This window comes from Gallinula chloropus (assembly GCF_964237585.1).
Source record: "Gallinula chloropus genome assembly, chromosome: 2".
In the NCBI taxonomy this organism is placed as follows: Eukaryota; Metazoa; Chordata; class Aves; order Gruiformes; family Rallidae; genus Gallinula; species Gallinula chloropus.
The window spans coordinates 96,694,489-96,711,183 of NC_140086.1; the positions used below are offsets into that span (position 1 = coordinate 96,694,489).

General features: G+C 38.3%; 1 protein-coding gene across 2 annotated transcripts in view; it reads right to left on the reverse strand.

Moving 5' to 3' along the window:
* The window catches only part of KIF13A (kinesin family member 13A), a gene marked incomplete at its 5' end in the record, with an annotated part of 113,102 nt that overhangs the window by 36,396 nt on the left and 60,011 nt on the right, over positions 1–16,695 (reverse strand). For both annotated transcript variants that reach the window (XM_084280572.1, XM_084280571.1), the window contains 10 exons: positions 1,505–1,671; positions 1,782–1,868; positions 3,701–3,831; positions 5,007–5,141; positions 6,240–6,350; positions 7,845–8,057; positions 8,456–8,567; positions 13,602–13,714; positions 14,232–14,366; positions 15,653–15,740. In XM_084280572.1, coding sequence (XP_084136698.1) covers positions 1,505–1,671; positions 1,782–1,868; positions 3,701–3,831; positions 5,007–5,141; positions 6,240–6,350; positions 7,845–8,057; positions 8,456–8,567; positions 13,602–13,714; positions 14,232–14,366; positions 15,653–15,740 — 1,292 coding nt within the window. The remainder of the gene's footprint in view (positions 1–1,504; positions 1,672–1,781; positions 1,869–3,700; positions 3,832–5,006; positions 5,142–6,239; positions 6,351–7,844; positions 8,058–8,455; positions 8,568–13,601; positions 13,715–14,231; positions 14,367–15,652; positions 15,741–16,695) is intronic.

Genomic DNA, 16,695 nt, shown 5'->3' on the forward strand with positions numbered 1-16,695 from the left:
CCAGACCACAATCAAAAAAGCATACTGAACTAAAATGGAAAGGCACTGAAACGCTGTGAAGAATCATGTCCATTTTTTAGATAACACCACATGGAACCCAAAAAACGCGACCCTCCGTTCAAAGAACACTGACTCATTGTAGACTGCTACAGTTTAGTCAAATCCCTGGTTAGTGACAAGCAGAACAAGCTTCAATTTATGCTTTCAAATTTCTCCAGCAGCCTCATGCATGAGCCAAACGAGTTCAAAACCTTTGTCCCAGTTTTGGCACAGATACAGGATGGTTTGAGGCCTGAAGACAGGCAACAGAATCTTCACGAGAGATGACAACACTGAAGACCACCAGGATGGCAGATTCATCTGAAATTCGTCTCCTGGTACGAGTGAACCATAAGGAGAGTATCTCCATTATCAAACAGTAATTTCACATCAACTTAAATGACCTGACCCTGTAACTCGCTCACACAAACAATCCTATTAAAATCAAACTGTAAAAAACCTGCAAGCTATTGCTACAGCATCAAGCATGTCAAATCGTCATGCTGTGCTCAAAGGCAAAACAGAGAAAGTTAAAGAGGAAACCAAGAAAAAAGTAAATACTGTAATAAGTAAGCCACAGCAGACAATAGAAATACTGCAGAAACATGGAAAAAGGAGAACAGAAAGCAATAAAACACCATCTGCTGTGTCTTCTTGGTCAGTCACCAAAACCCAAGGTATTTGCCTCTCAAATTTTGTGTATTAAAAGCCTGTACAATGCATTCAGTAGTTTACCAAATGTTTCAGCATTTCTTCATACTATATTGTATCATATGAACTATGACTTGTCTTGTGGAAATCATGAAAACACCATATTGTTTTATATACATGATACCATTATTTTATATATACTCTGTATTTTATCAGAGCACCCAAAAAAAGGCATCACAATAGATTTTAACAAAGATTAAACAAAATATTGAGAATGATTAAGCATTAAAAACCACACTAACTGAACATTTGATTGTTGGTTTGCCCTACTAAGGTTAAAATAGTTTCATTAATATTTGGTAAAGAAGGAAAGAACAAACTAAATGAGCCCTATGTGGAGCACCCTTTTGTCTGCAGTAACTTGCTAAAGCAAGAAGGTAGTAGGACTTAGATTATGATTTGACAGGCATATGTTCACAATTCAGCTGCACAATAAACAACAGCAGATGTACAGGTAAAACTGTGTGACACGGTGAAAACCAACTACTAACTTGTGTGGGTGCACATATGTGTGTGTGTGTCTATATATATATATATGTGTGTGTGTCTCTCTCTCTTTCTATATATATATATATATAGACACACACACGCACACCCCCCTCCTCTAACATAGTTTCTGTATATTATCTTTTCCTAAAAATGCTCCAAAGGTCCCTGCAGCAAGTGTACCACACTTGTTTTACCCAGAAATTAAGTTCCATCCTGAATTAGTTAGGCAATCCAAAAGAGCATTTTCCCTTTGCAGCTGCCTTACCGTTACTGTTCAGTGTCTTCATGATAACTTCCATTTGGGCGAACTCATAGTTGTAGTCTGGTTCTGAAGAAGCTTCACTGGCTGCATCAAGATCATGCTCTCCTAAGGAAGTTTCTTTCTCCAGGTCTTTCAGCCAATCTCGTCGTTTTCTCTTTGGTAAATTGATTCTGTGTAAAAATGGATATTCAGTCACTAGAAAGTTTATGCAGAACAGTGGAAGGGGAAAAAAAAAGCAAGCTGAACATTAAGAGGCTGGAATGTAAATACCAGCTATTACCTAAAAAAGTGGTTGTTTCCCCATAGTATTCTATCTCCATGCCACAGCTGAGTGACAGAACACACCAGTGCACCATTTACACAGGATCTGAAAGAAAACACAACTTCAGTGAACTCTAAAAAGTTGAAAACTGACTGCAAGATCTACTCTTTCTCCCATCTACAGACAATGATTTGTATCATAGAATCATAGAGGTTGGAAGGGACCTCGAGAGATCATCGGGTCCAACCCCCCTGGCAAATATGATGCACAAGCCTGCCAAGCTCTCATTAAGCAATCAATGAAAAAGTTACTGGTCTGATTTGTGCCACAACTAAACTCAAAGCACCTTTCCCCTCCAGCTGGGCCTGGTACAGCTCTTCATTCAATAAACACACAAAGTTGCTTTTAGTTGAACAGTTTTTCTTTAAATGTCCATTTCTCAAACTGGGTCACTGCCTGTTTCATATAAACAGTCTGTAAACCTGGGTGCATGCAAATCCTACCCATAAAGCTCTTCAAGATATAAGTTAGTCAACATAGAGTCATAGAACATACTGTTAATGTATTCAGCATTCAAGCATAAGAAAAGACCCTTAGATCCAAGTTTCATTCTTTCAACAAATGGAGTCTGATATTAACAAGGGTCTATTTTTGCCAACATCTGGTACACACTGCTATATTTGCATTTAGGTCTCTTTGCATTTAAGTTTCAGTCACAAAATGGGAAAAATGGAGCGGCTGAACAGCTTGCATATGCAAGTCACAAAACAGAACATGTCATTTGGAAGGGAAAAATGAAAAAAACCCCCAACTTTTCAGATGCACTGTTCTGTATTAGGCTGACTCTCTCAAGTATGTCAATCCAAACATGTAAGCATTTGATTTCAACCCAGATTTTTTTTTTGGGGGGGGAGGAGGGAGCAGGGGAGGGTTGTATGAAATTCTGGTATCTCAATTACTGTTGACACTTGTATTTTAAGAACAGCTACTTAAACATCGCAGATCAGGCAAAGTGTGGTTTTTTGCCTCCACTAACATGTGCCTTTGTTCATGCCAGTCAAAATGACTGATTTCCAGTACAGTAACTCTATCACCACAAGTCTGAATCCCATCTGTTTGAGATTTTGTACTTCAGGCTGCAGAAGAAAAATGCAAATGCCAAGAAGTATTTTACTGAAGGCAGAACAAAAGAGAGGATTTTATAAAACTTGTGTATCAAATTTTTGTTTCACATTCTAATACTGTATATTATTTAAATATTCACATTTCAGTCAAGCAGCATGACTATTAACTAGGTACTGCTTATTACATGCCATTGGAGATGAAGTGACAAAGACATCGACAATTACACCCAAGAAGCAGCTGTGTCCCCAAAATGACAAATAATTAAAATATAGAAATAGAAACAAAAAGACAAATGTGAAATCATGCTACATATTTACTAGACACGAAAGTAATTAAAGATTTAGAAAATAATTTAAAGATCCTCAGATCTTTAACACACCTCTTTCTCACAGCATCCTGAGCTTTACAATACAGACTACTCATGAGGTAGTTTACCCTTAATACGCAGCTGGCTACCTCATCTCATGGGTCTGGATAGCCAGCAGCATCTCAGTGACCTCCTTACCACCCAAGATGCACACAAGGAATGGTCCCTCATTCCCACTGATAAGCTTCTTGCAATGGTTTACTCTGAGTCAAACCACTGATGGCCTGTTATGCTGCAGCGTGGGTGCGTGGCGGTGTACACATGTGGGGAAATCTCAGTTTTATCACCAAATTTCCCTTCTAAGTATCTGCTTCAAATCATCTATATTGAAGCTACTCACTGATCAGAACCGAAGACCCTTCTGCCTATGTAAATAAAAATGCACACAAGTTATCTTCTGGTAAAGAAAAACACTTCACTGCCAAGTGCTGATGATCTTTCTTACCTTGCATTTTCTTTTGGTGTGAGTGTAACTTCTCCACCTAAAGCGATATCAATCTCACAGTGTTCTGGTTGGATTCCTATACCAAAGAGCTGTATATCCTGAGAGGTATCTGCACCAACTCTTGTGTGATCCTAGAAAATAATCTGTTACTAAGAGACAAGCAAACTATCACTGTTTATTTAGCTAAGAAAATATTAGCTAAAGCACTGAGACTGCATAATCTATCTACTTTCCTTTGCTAAGCACTTCTATAGAGCAGAAATAGTGGCACAGCAGATATGAAGACAGATATGAAGGCTGTAAAAATCACACACAAACTGTTCTTCTGCCCTGCACTTTATCTTCAGATGGCTTTAGATAAAGCAAAGTAAAGCAGTCGACACAAATTATGATTTAAAATTATTCTCAGACTATGTTTGGGTACAAGCAGTAACTGCAAATAATGAAGCAAAACAGCCAAGTCATACAGTTGTATATAACAAGGACAACATGGATAGTAAAAAAAGGTGCATGGAGTCAGCTGCCTTTCAGAAAACATCTATATAGTAACTCCAGTTAATTCACTAATCCCTATATAATTTCAAGTTGTATTGTAATTTCTGCTGAAGTACTTCACTGTTTTTAGAGAAGTGCTTTATTTCCTCCTGTTCAAATACAGAAGCCACTAAAGCAGAAAAGCAACTAAAAATGGACAGGATCCTCTTTTGTATCTTCTTGACAAGGAGCTTGAGTTTCTCTACAAACTTACTAGGTTTGTATTTGACACTATTTCTTTCTGACACAAGACTACGGTAAATGGAATGGTATCAAAACTAGAGGCTCTAGGTAAATAATTTTCTGTATATTTTTAACAGCATGCTTTTTTCCCTTTAAGTTTTTCTCTCAGACTGTGTTTACCCTTACAGATTACTATTAAACATCATCTCTCTATGATTAACTCATTGAATATCTAAAGCAATCCTCAATTCACTAACAAAAAGAAGTATCTTAACACAAGGCTCTCGCTTGAAGCTCAGTCCAAAAGGCAATCCTGTTCACATCCTGTCCAAAAAAGCTAGAATTCATCTCAACATTGGCAGACACCAAGAACTTCTCCCACTGCTGGTAATCAGGAGATGAATTAAAACAATGAAGCTGAACTGCCACGGGAGAACACAAGCCTAGACAATAGGAAGTGGCCTATCCTACTTTGCTGCAACTAGTCTTAAAAACCTAACTAACCTCTGAATAACAAATCGAGCCAGAAAGTCAAAACAATAAAGAAGTGTCCTTTCATTCTGTGTAAACATCCTGTTCACATTCTTACCTTTAAGTAGTAAACCAAAAGCTCATTGAGCGCAGGGTCCGCGTTCAGGTTCACCAGGTAACACTTGTCATCCCCAACCTTGATACCTGAAGACTCAAGAGAAATTCCCATGCTCTCCAGCTGCCTTTGCCTCTCCTGCAAGCACAAAAATAGGTTAATCCTGCCTGCTGCAGTACATGGAGACAAGTAGAGGACGTAAATGAAAGCAGAGCAACTGAAGCTGAAGATGTACATGCTGAATGTATGTTTTTGTATTGACACCAGAACCAGAACTTAAGAGGCTGGTTAGGTACCGTATGTTTAACAGAATTTATTTTTACACAACAATAAAAAGTTAGATTTAATCCTCAAGCACCTGCTTCCCCGAAGTGGAACTTAGTTACCTAAGCAGCCCTACAGATTTTGAGCCACTCGTAAGTAGCACTGTGTGTGTGGCTCTGAACCTCTGCTATCTAAAAACTAGTCTCAGCTGCAGTTACTCAGAGAGAATCATAGAGGACTTCAAAAATAGCATGCCACAGCTTAGGTTTGTCCTTTTGCAGTATTATTATCATTACTAACTCAGCTAAAGAATCAACTCGATCACACGTGTCTTTTGCTTTGCTGCAGTTTGGGGGTTTTTGGCTGGCTAGGTTTCTTCCCCCAGCTTTTTTATTATTATTTTAATTTAAACAGTAGTTGCACGAAAGCGTGCTTCTGGAACGTTAGGACTACAGTGTGGAAATGGTGACAAAGTACACTGGAATGCAGAAGTCTTATTTAAAGTACAATAATAATGAACAAACATTAGTGAATACACACACACATTTTCCTTCTCCCATTTAGAAGTCACTAAAAGCAAAAGAAACAAACAGTATTCAAAATTCTAATCCTTTTGTAATTCTTAATTTTCTTGGAAAAAAAGGGAAGTTGTGGTCATAAATGAGCTGCCCAATCATATCTGGATGTTTTATTTTAAAATAAATGTTAGCTTTTATCAGTGATATCACGACATAACTATATTTTTTTAAATCACATTTAGACTTAAAAAACCCCGCCAAACCAAAACAACATGCCAAAACCCAAACAAACCCCAACAAAAACCAAAACCAGAAGCCAGGAAAAAAGACAAAAATCCAGTTGAATTCCACACAGCTGGTGGGGAAGACAGCACAGTCCACTAAAGCCCATGAAATCCAGCTGACTTGCACTACACAATTATCTGTCTTTTCTTCCACAAAATTACTGAAATACCTGTGCAATTTCTTCTGTTTTCCTTAGCTTTTCTTCCCAGGTGACTGTTAGCTCCTTTATTAGTTTTTCAGATTCTTCCAATTTCTCCTTCAGTTCTGGCGCCTTCATGGCCTAAAAGACAGAAATTAGCAAAAACATTCAGCTACTCTTCCCTCTACAACATCTGCTTGCACAAAGAAACTGAACACATAATGCAACATCATATGAAATGCAGCCACTACAGATTTCAACTATATCTGCAGGTTTTCATGGCAGAAGATGAAGAAACAGATCACTGGTAAAGGGAGGGGAGAGAATTAACCGACAATGGTCTGGATCTGAAATAGCTGAAGCTCAACACAGTTCCAGAGTTGAATGGAACAAGCAAAATCCATGTGCCTGGCTACTCGAGCTTCAGCGCCTGTGTGGAAATATCTGCACATTAAAAAGCTTTAAACCTTAGCTGCCTGAAGTTCAACTGTGAAGTCTTTCTTCCAACATGAGTTTCAAATACAAATTCCTCTTGATATTTAGCTTTTCATTTCAACCTTTGTTTCATAAGCATTCCTAGAGTTGCATTAAAGCTTTCAGACTGACCCTGCTGATTAATTTTGAAGGAAGGTATGCTTTGGAGCTAAAACAGGCTTCTCATTTTACAATAGGAAACAAAAGCAAAGGGCTCAAGTAAGTCCCCTGCCAAATAACAATTCAACAGTCTGGTCTATAACTCTATATAACCCTTTTTAGCAAAAAGTGTAAGAGAAAAAATTTTTTTAAAAAATTCCTAAGACTTCAGATACCTTCCTACTGATTGTGTTCAGCCACAGTCTGCCAATATAATTAACAATCTGCTACAATAATGTGTCCGATTTAAAATATGGGATTAAAGCAGATTTTTATTTACAAAAAAAAGTTAGTGGCTTCCTTAAAACAGATATTCCCATTTCAGGCTCTAAGAAACTGTTCATACAATGCACACCAGTCCTTAAATGAATCTGAAGTTTAAACAGCACACAAGCTGATCCTCAAGCACTCTTCTTTTTCCACCACTATTTTGTGTTTTCCCTGAAAATATCTTAAAAAAAATTTCCTACAGTGCAGTGCCTAATTTCTCCACATATCACAAAGTAAACTATCCTACTCTGATGCTTTACTTTCCAATGAAAAGAATAAATCTAAGGTAAGTGGCAATTACATAGTGTTAACTTACTTTGTGGTCCAATACCCAATTTACAACTTTTCACATTTCTGCATTTGGCATCATGAAATCACACATTCTATTGATACAAAAATAAATTCTGCTTGTAAGTCTACAGAATGAAGCTGTACTCCAGCTCTTACTCTGTGCTGCATCAATTACTGCTTGACATGAAGTTCTTTAAGAACGGTCTATTCTGACAAGGGTCATCATCACTACAATGTTGTCATTAAGAAGAAATTAAAAATAAGCAAACATGTTAGATTTATTTCAGGAAACGAGGTTAATTTTTACCCCCCCCCCCCCCTTCAAGTGCAAGACTCTTCATTCCCTCGTTTTGCAAGGCTTAAAAAGAAAGCTAGTCTTCCAGCCAGAGGTGGACAATTCCTTGGAAAACTCTGTTTACATTGTACTGTGAATACTTTTACCTCAGCTTGTGAGAGCTGTTCTTTCAGTTTTTCAACTTCTTCACGTAATTCTCTGATGACCCTAGCATTTGGATCTTCATTCACCACAGCATGGTTAACTATCCTTTTGGCTCTGTCTGCATATCTCAGAGTAGACAGTGTTTCTTCATAGTTGTCTGCTGCTGGACTAATCGTGGCTATCATGGCAGTTTGGCTGTTTCCTCCCAAGTTGTCCTGTAGAGTGCATCCACAGAAAGTTTGAGGGTTAAAAATTGTTCTGAGACTGCACAATGTCTTTACAAAGGTATTTTAAATACAAAGTTTGCTGTTTTGACACTGAACGGTACTCTGGATGTAAGCTAACCAATATGGTCTACAAACATTTCCAGCCACCTCAATCAGCTTTGAGTCCACTATAACTGCAAATAGCCAAACAGGACTTTACATTGAATTAACACAAGATAGACTTAGCTGCCCATGTTACCTGGAACAACTTAAGAGCTGAGAGAGTTCCTAAGCTCATTTCTTTACAAAAACAGATGAAAAGTCCAGGTACACAGAGGTCTGCTACAATGATCCTCCAAACTTTTAAACTCCTATCTTGTGAAGAGGGCGAATGGAATATTAATTACCTTGAGAAGCCAAGTGAGTACAGAGTCTCTGTAAGGCACAAACTTGTTTTTCCCCTTCCCTGCTGCTTGGTCAGCAAGTGATGATATAACCAAGCCCAGTGTTGAAAGCGATCTATAAACACAAGACAGAACAGCTTTAACACATATTCCAAACATAGATTTAATAACACACAGAAAAGGGGTCTTGCTGAAGAGTTTAATTTGTACTCTGCAGAATTTCACATCCAATTTTTACGATATCATGGAATAATAAGTTGGAAATGACCACAGAAGATCAGCTAGCCCACTAACAACTTATTTATTAAAGTCATCAATATTTTTCTTCCAAATATGGACCTACAGTGTTTCACCTCATTTGGTACTAAGATCAAGTTCCAGGAAGACTAAGTTGAAATATTCAAGTATTTAAGAAGTTTGAAAAGCGTAAAGCAAAATGCTTCAGTACCTGGAGTATCACTGCCTTTCACATCTACCTTTTCTCTCAGAGACTAAAAGTCTTTCTATCTTGGACACTACTTCACAACACTGTTAAGAGCCAGCGTTGGCAGCACAGCAAGAATCCCCTGTCTCTAAGAACCGTGTTTTAAAAGCACTGGCTCAACAACAGACTAAAAATTAAACAATTCTTCAGCCATAAGAAGGCATCCCTCAAGATGAAGCCAGCTATGGCCAAGGTTTGGTGAACCAGTAACTAATCAGTCATCCCATGACAATGGAAGCCTGAGCCTGATCACAAGAGCCCCATTAGGAGGCTCCCTGTCAAATAGGTTGACAAATAATTGAGGGGAAGAGACCAAGCAATCTCCTGGTTACAGAAATGTTGTACTAGCATGAGAGAGAAAGACCCCCAAGTGCCTTAGCACACATTCAAATCCCAAACACCATTCTAGCATTGTGAAGAAAATGCACATAACTCATTCATTTTGGTACAACATACCACTCCTACCAACAGGGGCAATCTGTGCATTATGTAATCCAATTGTTATACAACCCTGTGTAAATTTTAAGTGACACTGGGGCTCTTAGGGTGAGTATGTTTAAGATAATGAGCTGGTTCAGGAGCCTGAGAACATTAAATAGATGTCTAAAGGGTTTTAAAACAGACAGCGATGAAGCCCAAGAGCATACTGGTCCACCACACTCATGCCCAATTATCTAGCTACTCCTTATAACTAGCAAGGAAAATTTTAGCAGCATCACAATTAGATAATCAAATAAATCTTTAATTTTACTGTTCCACCCCCTCCTTTTCACTTTTCAAAGCAGTAGTATTATTTCAGTTGATAGGCAGTCTTTGTAATGTGTTTCTAGCAAGGGCTCAGTGCTACTTGAAAATACCAGTGTCTCAAGAAAAACACTTTGAAAGTGGAAAATACGTTGCAGAAAACTATTTCAAGGAAGATGTCTGAGGGTAAGGTAACAAGAACCACTACACGTCACAAAAGATCTCCCATACTTCATATAGCCCAAAGCAGTATAAAGATATAGCACACACCTGAAAGCAAAATTAGAATAAAAAGACATTTAAGGAGAGGCTAGGCAATCCTACTCCCAAGACAGCACCCTGTTTTGTAAACATGTCTATACAATAACTTTCCAATTTGCCTCTGAAAAATTCACAGCAAAAAGGACAATTAGTTTAGGGTCTGACCTAAACAGAAGCTTAAGAACCTCTGATAGCTTGAAGGGGGGAAGAATGGGGAGGGAGACTTGGTTCTTGCCTCCAATCTCCCATCTCCACAGATGGACATGACAGCGCGCTAACCATGTGAGAACAAAGAGTAAAATGCTGTAATGCTGCTCCATAGCAACCTCCTACAGCACCAGGGAAAATCACCACCAGCATAATCCCAATGGAGTCCACTTTCAAAGAGCATAAAGTTAAAATCACCCTGGATTATTTTCCTCTGATTCCTCTTTCCCTCTTTAAATGAGGGGAAATGTGAAAGCCAAAGCTGGAAGAACAGGACAGTCAGAAGGGTGATGGGAAGAACAGAGATTCGAAAAGGTGTATCACTGAAAAGTATTTCCCAACAGTACTGCAACACCAATTTGAGTTATTTGCACTGTATTTTAATGAACAGGAAATTATAAACTACAGTTTATTAACACATTATTAAAAGATGTGATATAATTTATCCTCCTTATACTGATTTTAAGACTGTTAACATCTGCAATAAAAGCCAAACTGGAGTCATTTACGTACTCTGCTTAAGATTTCATAATACAAAGCCACTTAGAGACTTTGAGGAAAGCAGTAAAAGAAATGGCTGCCCAACAAAATAATTACAGGACTCATCAGCTGCTTTTCTTCATGCTAAATGATGCATCAGAGATCCGTCATTCCTTTGATCCTATCTCACACCACTTATATAATGAATCAACCCAAGCCCATAGCTCACAGCAGTCTGAGGTAGCTCAGAAGCAGCAGAACGGACTTACGTGGTGCCAGAGCATGTGCCATTTCTGCACCCTTTCTGTTCTCCTTGTCCCTGATCCTCAGGCATGAACAGGCCGCCCTCGCTAGTGGGGACAGGGGAAGCTCAGCAGCATATGAAGGCAAGTGGTGTTTTCCCACTGCAGGGAACACCTCTGTCCCTGAATAATTCCCAGTCGAGCCACTTCTGTACAATTTACAGCCAAATTATTCAATGCACAGATTCCATCTTTCTACTCGTTAACTCTGAATACAAACCCCCTCCCTACAGTCAGCTTAGAGCCAGACCTGTCCCAATGCATTCCTTCCCCCCACCTACCTTCTAAAGGTTTCTTTTTTGCATTCTCAAGACAAAATGACAACAGCTCTGATTTTACTCATCAGAGTTAAAATTGCAGACTGCTCACAGAAAGTATTTTTCTTAGCCACTAATTGACAGCTTGTTTATCCTGCTTCCTCCTACTACTGTATTCTAGAAATTCTTTGACTACACCACAGAGAGTTGTTAAGCACCTGCATTTCTATACTAGGTATGGGAACTAGCACATCCTGGGAAGGAACAAGCACATCCAGCTTTCCTGCAAGGTATGGCAGGTCCCCCAAAAACCTGGATAAGAGCGAGCAGAAGCCCAGCACCTTCACCAAGACAATTCTGCATCAAGCTCTGAGAACAACAGAAGTAATCTTTCTTACAACTCTGTGAAGACAACAACAGGACACAAATCTCTGTTGTTTCAGTGAGTGGGAGAGCAATCTGTCACCTTCCCTCTGTAACATGCTGAGCCAAAGATAGGAAGGGGCATTTAAAACAGGTTGGGTTGCTGGACGGAAATGGCAGCTACCAGAGCATTAGCCAGGCTTCACACAGAAAACGAAGAACAGAGAAACCTGCAGAGACTGAATGTCACACTAGGGAATTCTGGTATGCACAGATGAGTGTACATTTCCTCTGCCTTGCAAACACAAAACAGGTATGCTATTTCCACAGTCCTCTTGATGGCAATGGAACATAGCAAACACGGTGCAAGTAGCAAATCTATTTGCCAGTCAATTTCAGCGGCTCCATTATGATCCCATCAAGTGTAGCACATGATACCGACTCAATTTACTGCTTTTTTATAAAAGAATAAAAAATAATAAAAGGAGCTGACATATTAAGGTGTATGGTTTAAGTGTACTGTATGACTCCAGAAAAGATTTTTGCCTTTGCCTAATGAATAATGCGTATCACACCCACATGAAGATCATACACAACATTCTCTGAAGAACTACTCTGATAAAACATGTATAACAATTTTGAGGCTTCCAGAACAAGCCAGATTTCATTAAAGCTCAAAGTAGCAGCAAAATTCTAACAGAAGACACCAAACACAGCACTACGAATTCTCTTCTGCATACCAGGTCAAAAAAAGATTTCAAATAGGGAATGCTTAATAAATGGACTAAGTAATACAGATTTATACCATGTAATAACTTAATTAATGGGAAAATGTAGAGCTTTCCACTTTTAAAATCTCTTTTGCAGATGAGTTTGGTGCTTGCATCTTAAGTCCTGTATTGCCAAAGAGATTCAGAAGAAACAAAACAACCTTCCCCCACTGCATTAACACTGTAGAAGTTTAACACTAAATGTAACTACCCTAGTACAGAAAAAAAAAATAAAAAAGGAAGTTTTTGCTATCTACAGCTACACTTGCAGTTTGTTAATAGCTGATGAGAGAGTTTGCATCTTATTTTTTTCCTAAGAATTAGAAAGAAGCATTTAATTTTACCTTTGTTTATGCAAAACACAAATATACAGTTTCCAGTAAAAGCAATCTGCATTTAACTAGTGACTTTACCCTGTGGGGTAAAAGTACAATACCTGCCATTAGGCACACAGAGCCACATCATTTTACTTCACAAGGACTACGCCAGCATGGCTATCAGTGTGATGCATTATACACAAAGTAAATTAGAAATTAAGCTAGAAAGAGCAGAGATATTCAAACTCTAAAATAAGGTCATTTTAAAATCATTTTAAGTAAGAATGCTGTTCAAACACACTTCATGCTATCATTGTTAAGTTAAAATACAATTTTGTAGCATTTAAAATGAAACTGGAAAAGTAGCAGTTTTCAATGAAACAGTTAAACTCTTTACTTTCCCAGGAAAATTAGTATACTTAAGGCAGTGGTAGTAGAGTGGTAAATTCTTGCTTTTGGGCAATAACACGGTAATTACAATAAAAAAAAAAAAGTGCCTTGAAACTTGTCATAGCTTGAGTACAAATTCCCAAGGCAATGCTAAACTAACAGATTCATTCTGGTCTGGGAATTATACTCTTACATAGTTTAAAACGTGTTGGAACAAAGCCATTCAACTCTGCAACTTTGCATTCTTCCTTGAGCGGATGATGAGACAAACACAGGAGCCCGGGGACAGGGTGTATACACGAATCACAAAAGGTGTATGTTTAATTAAAGAGAGGTGCCGTCACTTTTCCATGCAGCCCTCATCTGAGTCAAGTATGAATCAGGGTCTCTACGCCAATGTAAGGAAATACATGATGTTTAGCAAAGAGCAGCTGGAAAAGCCGTATCAAACCACTTCTGATGAAGTCTATCATTTGAATTGACTTCTGACAAGCACACCAAGAGAGGAGGCCAAAGAAACAACAGCAATTCTTACAAGATTAAGCTCTGTAACATGTGTACACCAATGCCTTACTTGTTTATGTTGCTGCCTTCCTTCAGACGTTCTCCTGCAGCTCCCGTTTTGGACACTCTCTCGCTCCCAGCCAAATCCACCAGACTGACCTTGCTGACCTTCTCTCCAGAATTCTGCACAGATGAGACATGGGAGAACAACAGCTAAGAAACACCAGCACAAAGTGCTAACGTGTCCGACATCGGCACCACGAAACACTGTTCTTTATAATAATTTGGGTTTAAGGATCAATTTCAAGATATGAGAGACGGAGGAATCATCACAGGTTTTATAGCTCTAAGAGTCACTCATCTATTTTATAGGAAAGGGACAAAGCACTAATGAACCAGAATCAGCTGTATGGTAACAACAACAAACTTACTGGCAGAGAATGCCATTAAAACATATCAACTTCAGCAATGCTTAAGACCTAAAACAGGTTTCATGGTGGCAAGAATATCTTAAAAAGTGATCCGTTTGCTTTATCTATTGTGCTTCCTTGGTCTTCCAGGGTTCTCTTGCCAGTATTACTTTGATAACTGGACCCCGTGGCATTAAAGGTAGAAGCACAGCTAAGCAGATAACGTATGTGGAAGAGGAGGAGAAGAGAATTCACCACAACTCCATAAATTAATCAACAGAAATACATACACCAGAATGCAAGTCATAAAGTGTCTGAGTCACTATAATATTGAAGACAGCATGAGAGCGGCTGCTTTCTTCATTCATGTTGGTTGCAGCAACTGTTCGTGATTTGTTTCCCTCCGACATCAGTGACTCAATATCCTAGAGGGAAAAAGAATAAAAAGTGATGCTAGGATAAAAGCTGGTATTGTGCTTGCTGAACAAAATCCCCATCTAGATGGAAGGGTGTGTACATGTGTCAGAGAGAAAGAAGGGAAGGTAGAAGCAATGGGAAAATTCTTTTCACGTTTTCAGATGCATTAGAGAGGCCATATAACTCCACAGAACTAAGTTAAGTCACATTTCTGTTTTAAAAGTGCTACGCTCAAAAAGCCCAGCAGCTGCATTCAATGCACCTTCTCCTTATCTGCTGGTTGAACTATATTGGCAACATCCACATTACAAATCACACTGTTTTAATGCCAGTAATCAGGCCAGCAGAGATTTACTTACACAAGTGAACACAATGTGTCTCTTCACTGAACTACACTAATACTGTCTTCACTGAATGGGCTCAAAGGGTTACCTCACTCAGAGCCTGCACCTTCCCAAGTGTGTAAAAACAAAGACAAGTAGGCTGAGTCCAATAGACCTGTCTGCTGAGACTTCAAAAACTAAGTATGAACAAAATTTCCTGGAATTTGAACAAAAGTTGTGTGCTTTCAAAGCACACAATTCACCATAAAAGCTGCAAAAGCAGGGTTTTTTTAACTCTGTAATATGCACAGGCACTTAAGAAAATACAAAAATCCCCATAAAAAGCAAAATGGTTCCCATATAAAACCACACAAGGAATGAACATCAACGTTTCCAAACCAGCTTCCTCATTAAAAAAAAAAGAGGCCCATGCAGTTCATGCAACTGCACCACTTCAATTATTTCCACAGTAGCTCACTGGTTCTGTGATACTGATGTATTGACTGTGTGTTGGTAACTCAAGTGGGCTCAGATGCTGCCATGATTTAAATTATTAATTACATAAGCCCTGTTGCATTATATATGCCTCCTCAAGCAATATATCTGTAAGAGGTCATATTCAACAACAAAAAACAAAGGAACTCATGCTAGAAGACTAATATTCTTATTTTGGAAGCCTCATATTTTCCGTGTCAAGGAAACATTGAGTTCTCAGTGTATACCATATGTATTGAGAACTGTGAAGTAAAGAGATAGCACTATTATATTTTTAACCAACATAAAGGCAAATCCAATGCTTTTTACATGAAATAAATACTCCTAAAGCATTAGGGAAGATCTTTGTGATTGCTGAAGACCATAAACAATCAAGAACCAAAACTAGTGTCTATCCAAACATTTATCTCTTGTAAGATTCCTATTGCTTAGGTACATAGGTTTTATTTATAAACTTGTTATTGGCTTAGGTTTACCTCAAAGTTTGTAACAGCCAGCTGAGATAGGCCATCTACGTAAGGTCCCAACACTTTGTGCTCTCGAACCTTAAGGGACTGTCGACTCCTATGGAATAAAGTAGACTTCATCCACAATCCAGTAGTAAGAAATTTATTGAACAACAAAAAAGCATGAAATTATAAGAATCTCCCGTATAGTATAAATCATTTTATGTCCTGTAACTAATAGGAGGAAAAAAGGCTTCCAGACTTTTTTCAACTCACATTCACAATCAAGACTCAAATTAATCTAACCACTTTTATTCTACATACATGATTATTTTTATGAATCCTCCCACCCCAAAATTTGTGGCTGGAACAAAACCTGAAAAGCCTTATTTGGAAGAAATAATTCGGGGGGGAGGATAAATCCTTCCCCCTAGCAGTTTGCTAAAGCTATAATTCTTGCATTTTCCACACTTTATTGACATATATCAAGTAAACTTCAAATATACATTTTTAACTAACTTGCATACTACTTTACCTAGTGCAATTATGGTCAAGAATCAAAATCTCTATCACATATATCAATGTTCAGCTAAAAAAACCCTGATCAATTACCCCTTGCCTAGACAATTCCAAGCCTAACCAGTGTTTTTGTGCAGACAACATGGAAAAAGGAGTGCCATAACTATATTACGAGGTGCGACCCTTCCACATTCAAAAAAGTTCAACATTTAAACCAGGAGAACCAAGTCTTAAATAAGTTTCAAACTCCCAGTTGATAAAAATCCTTATCTGAATACAGTCTGGATCATATGGCAAAAATACACCCGAATTTACATCTACAGAATCTGGCTTTCTGGTGGTAAACTACATTATATAGTATTTGATTGCTACATATGGATATTATATCATTGAATCACACACAAGCTACATATGGATATTGTCTTCTTTCTGGTATTTCAATTAAATCCTTTCTAAAAAAAGTCATACAAACACACATTCTGCAAAAACCTTCTCGAGGACTTCCAAAACTGATTTTTACTTCCACAGTTTCAGAGAAAAATTAGGAAAGCTGT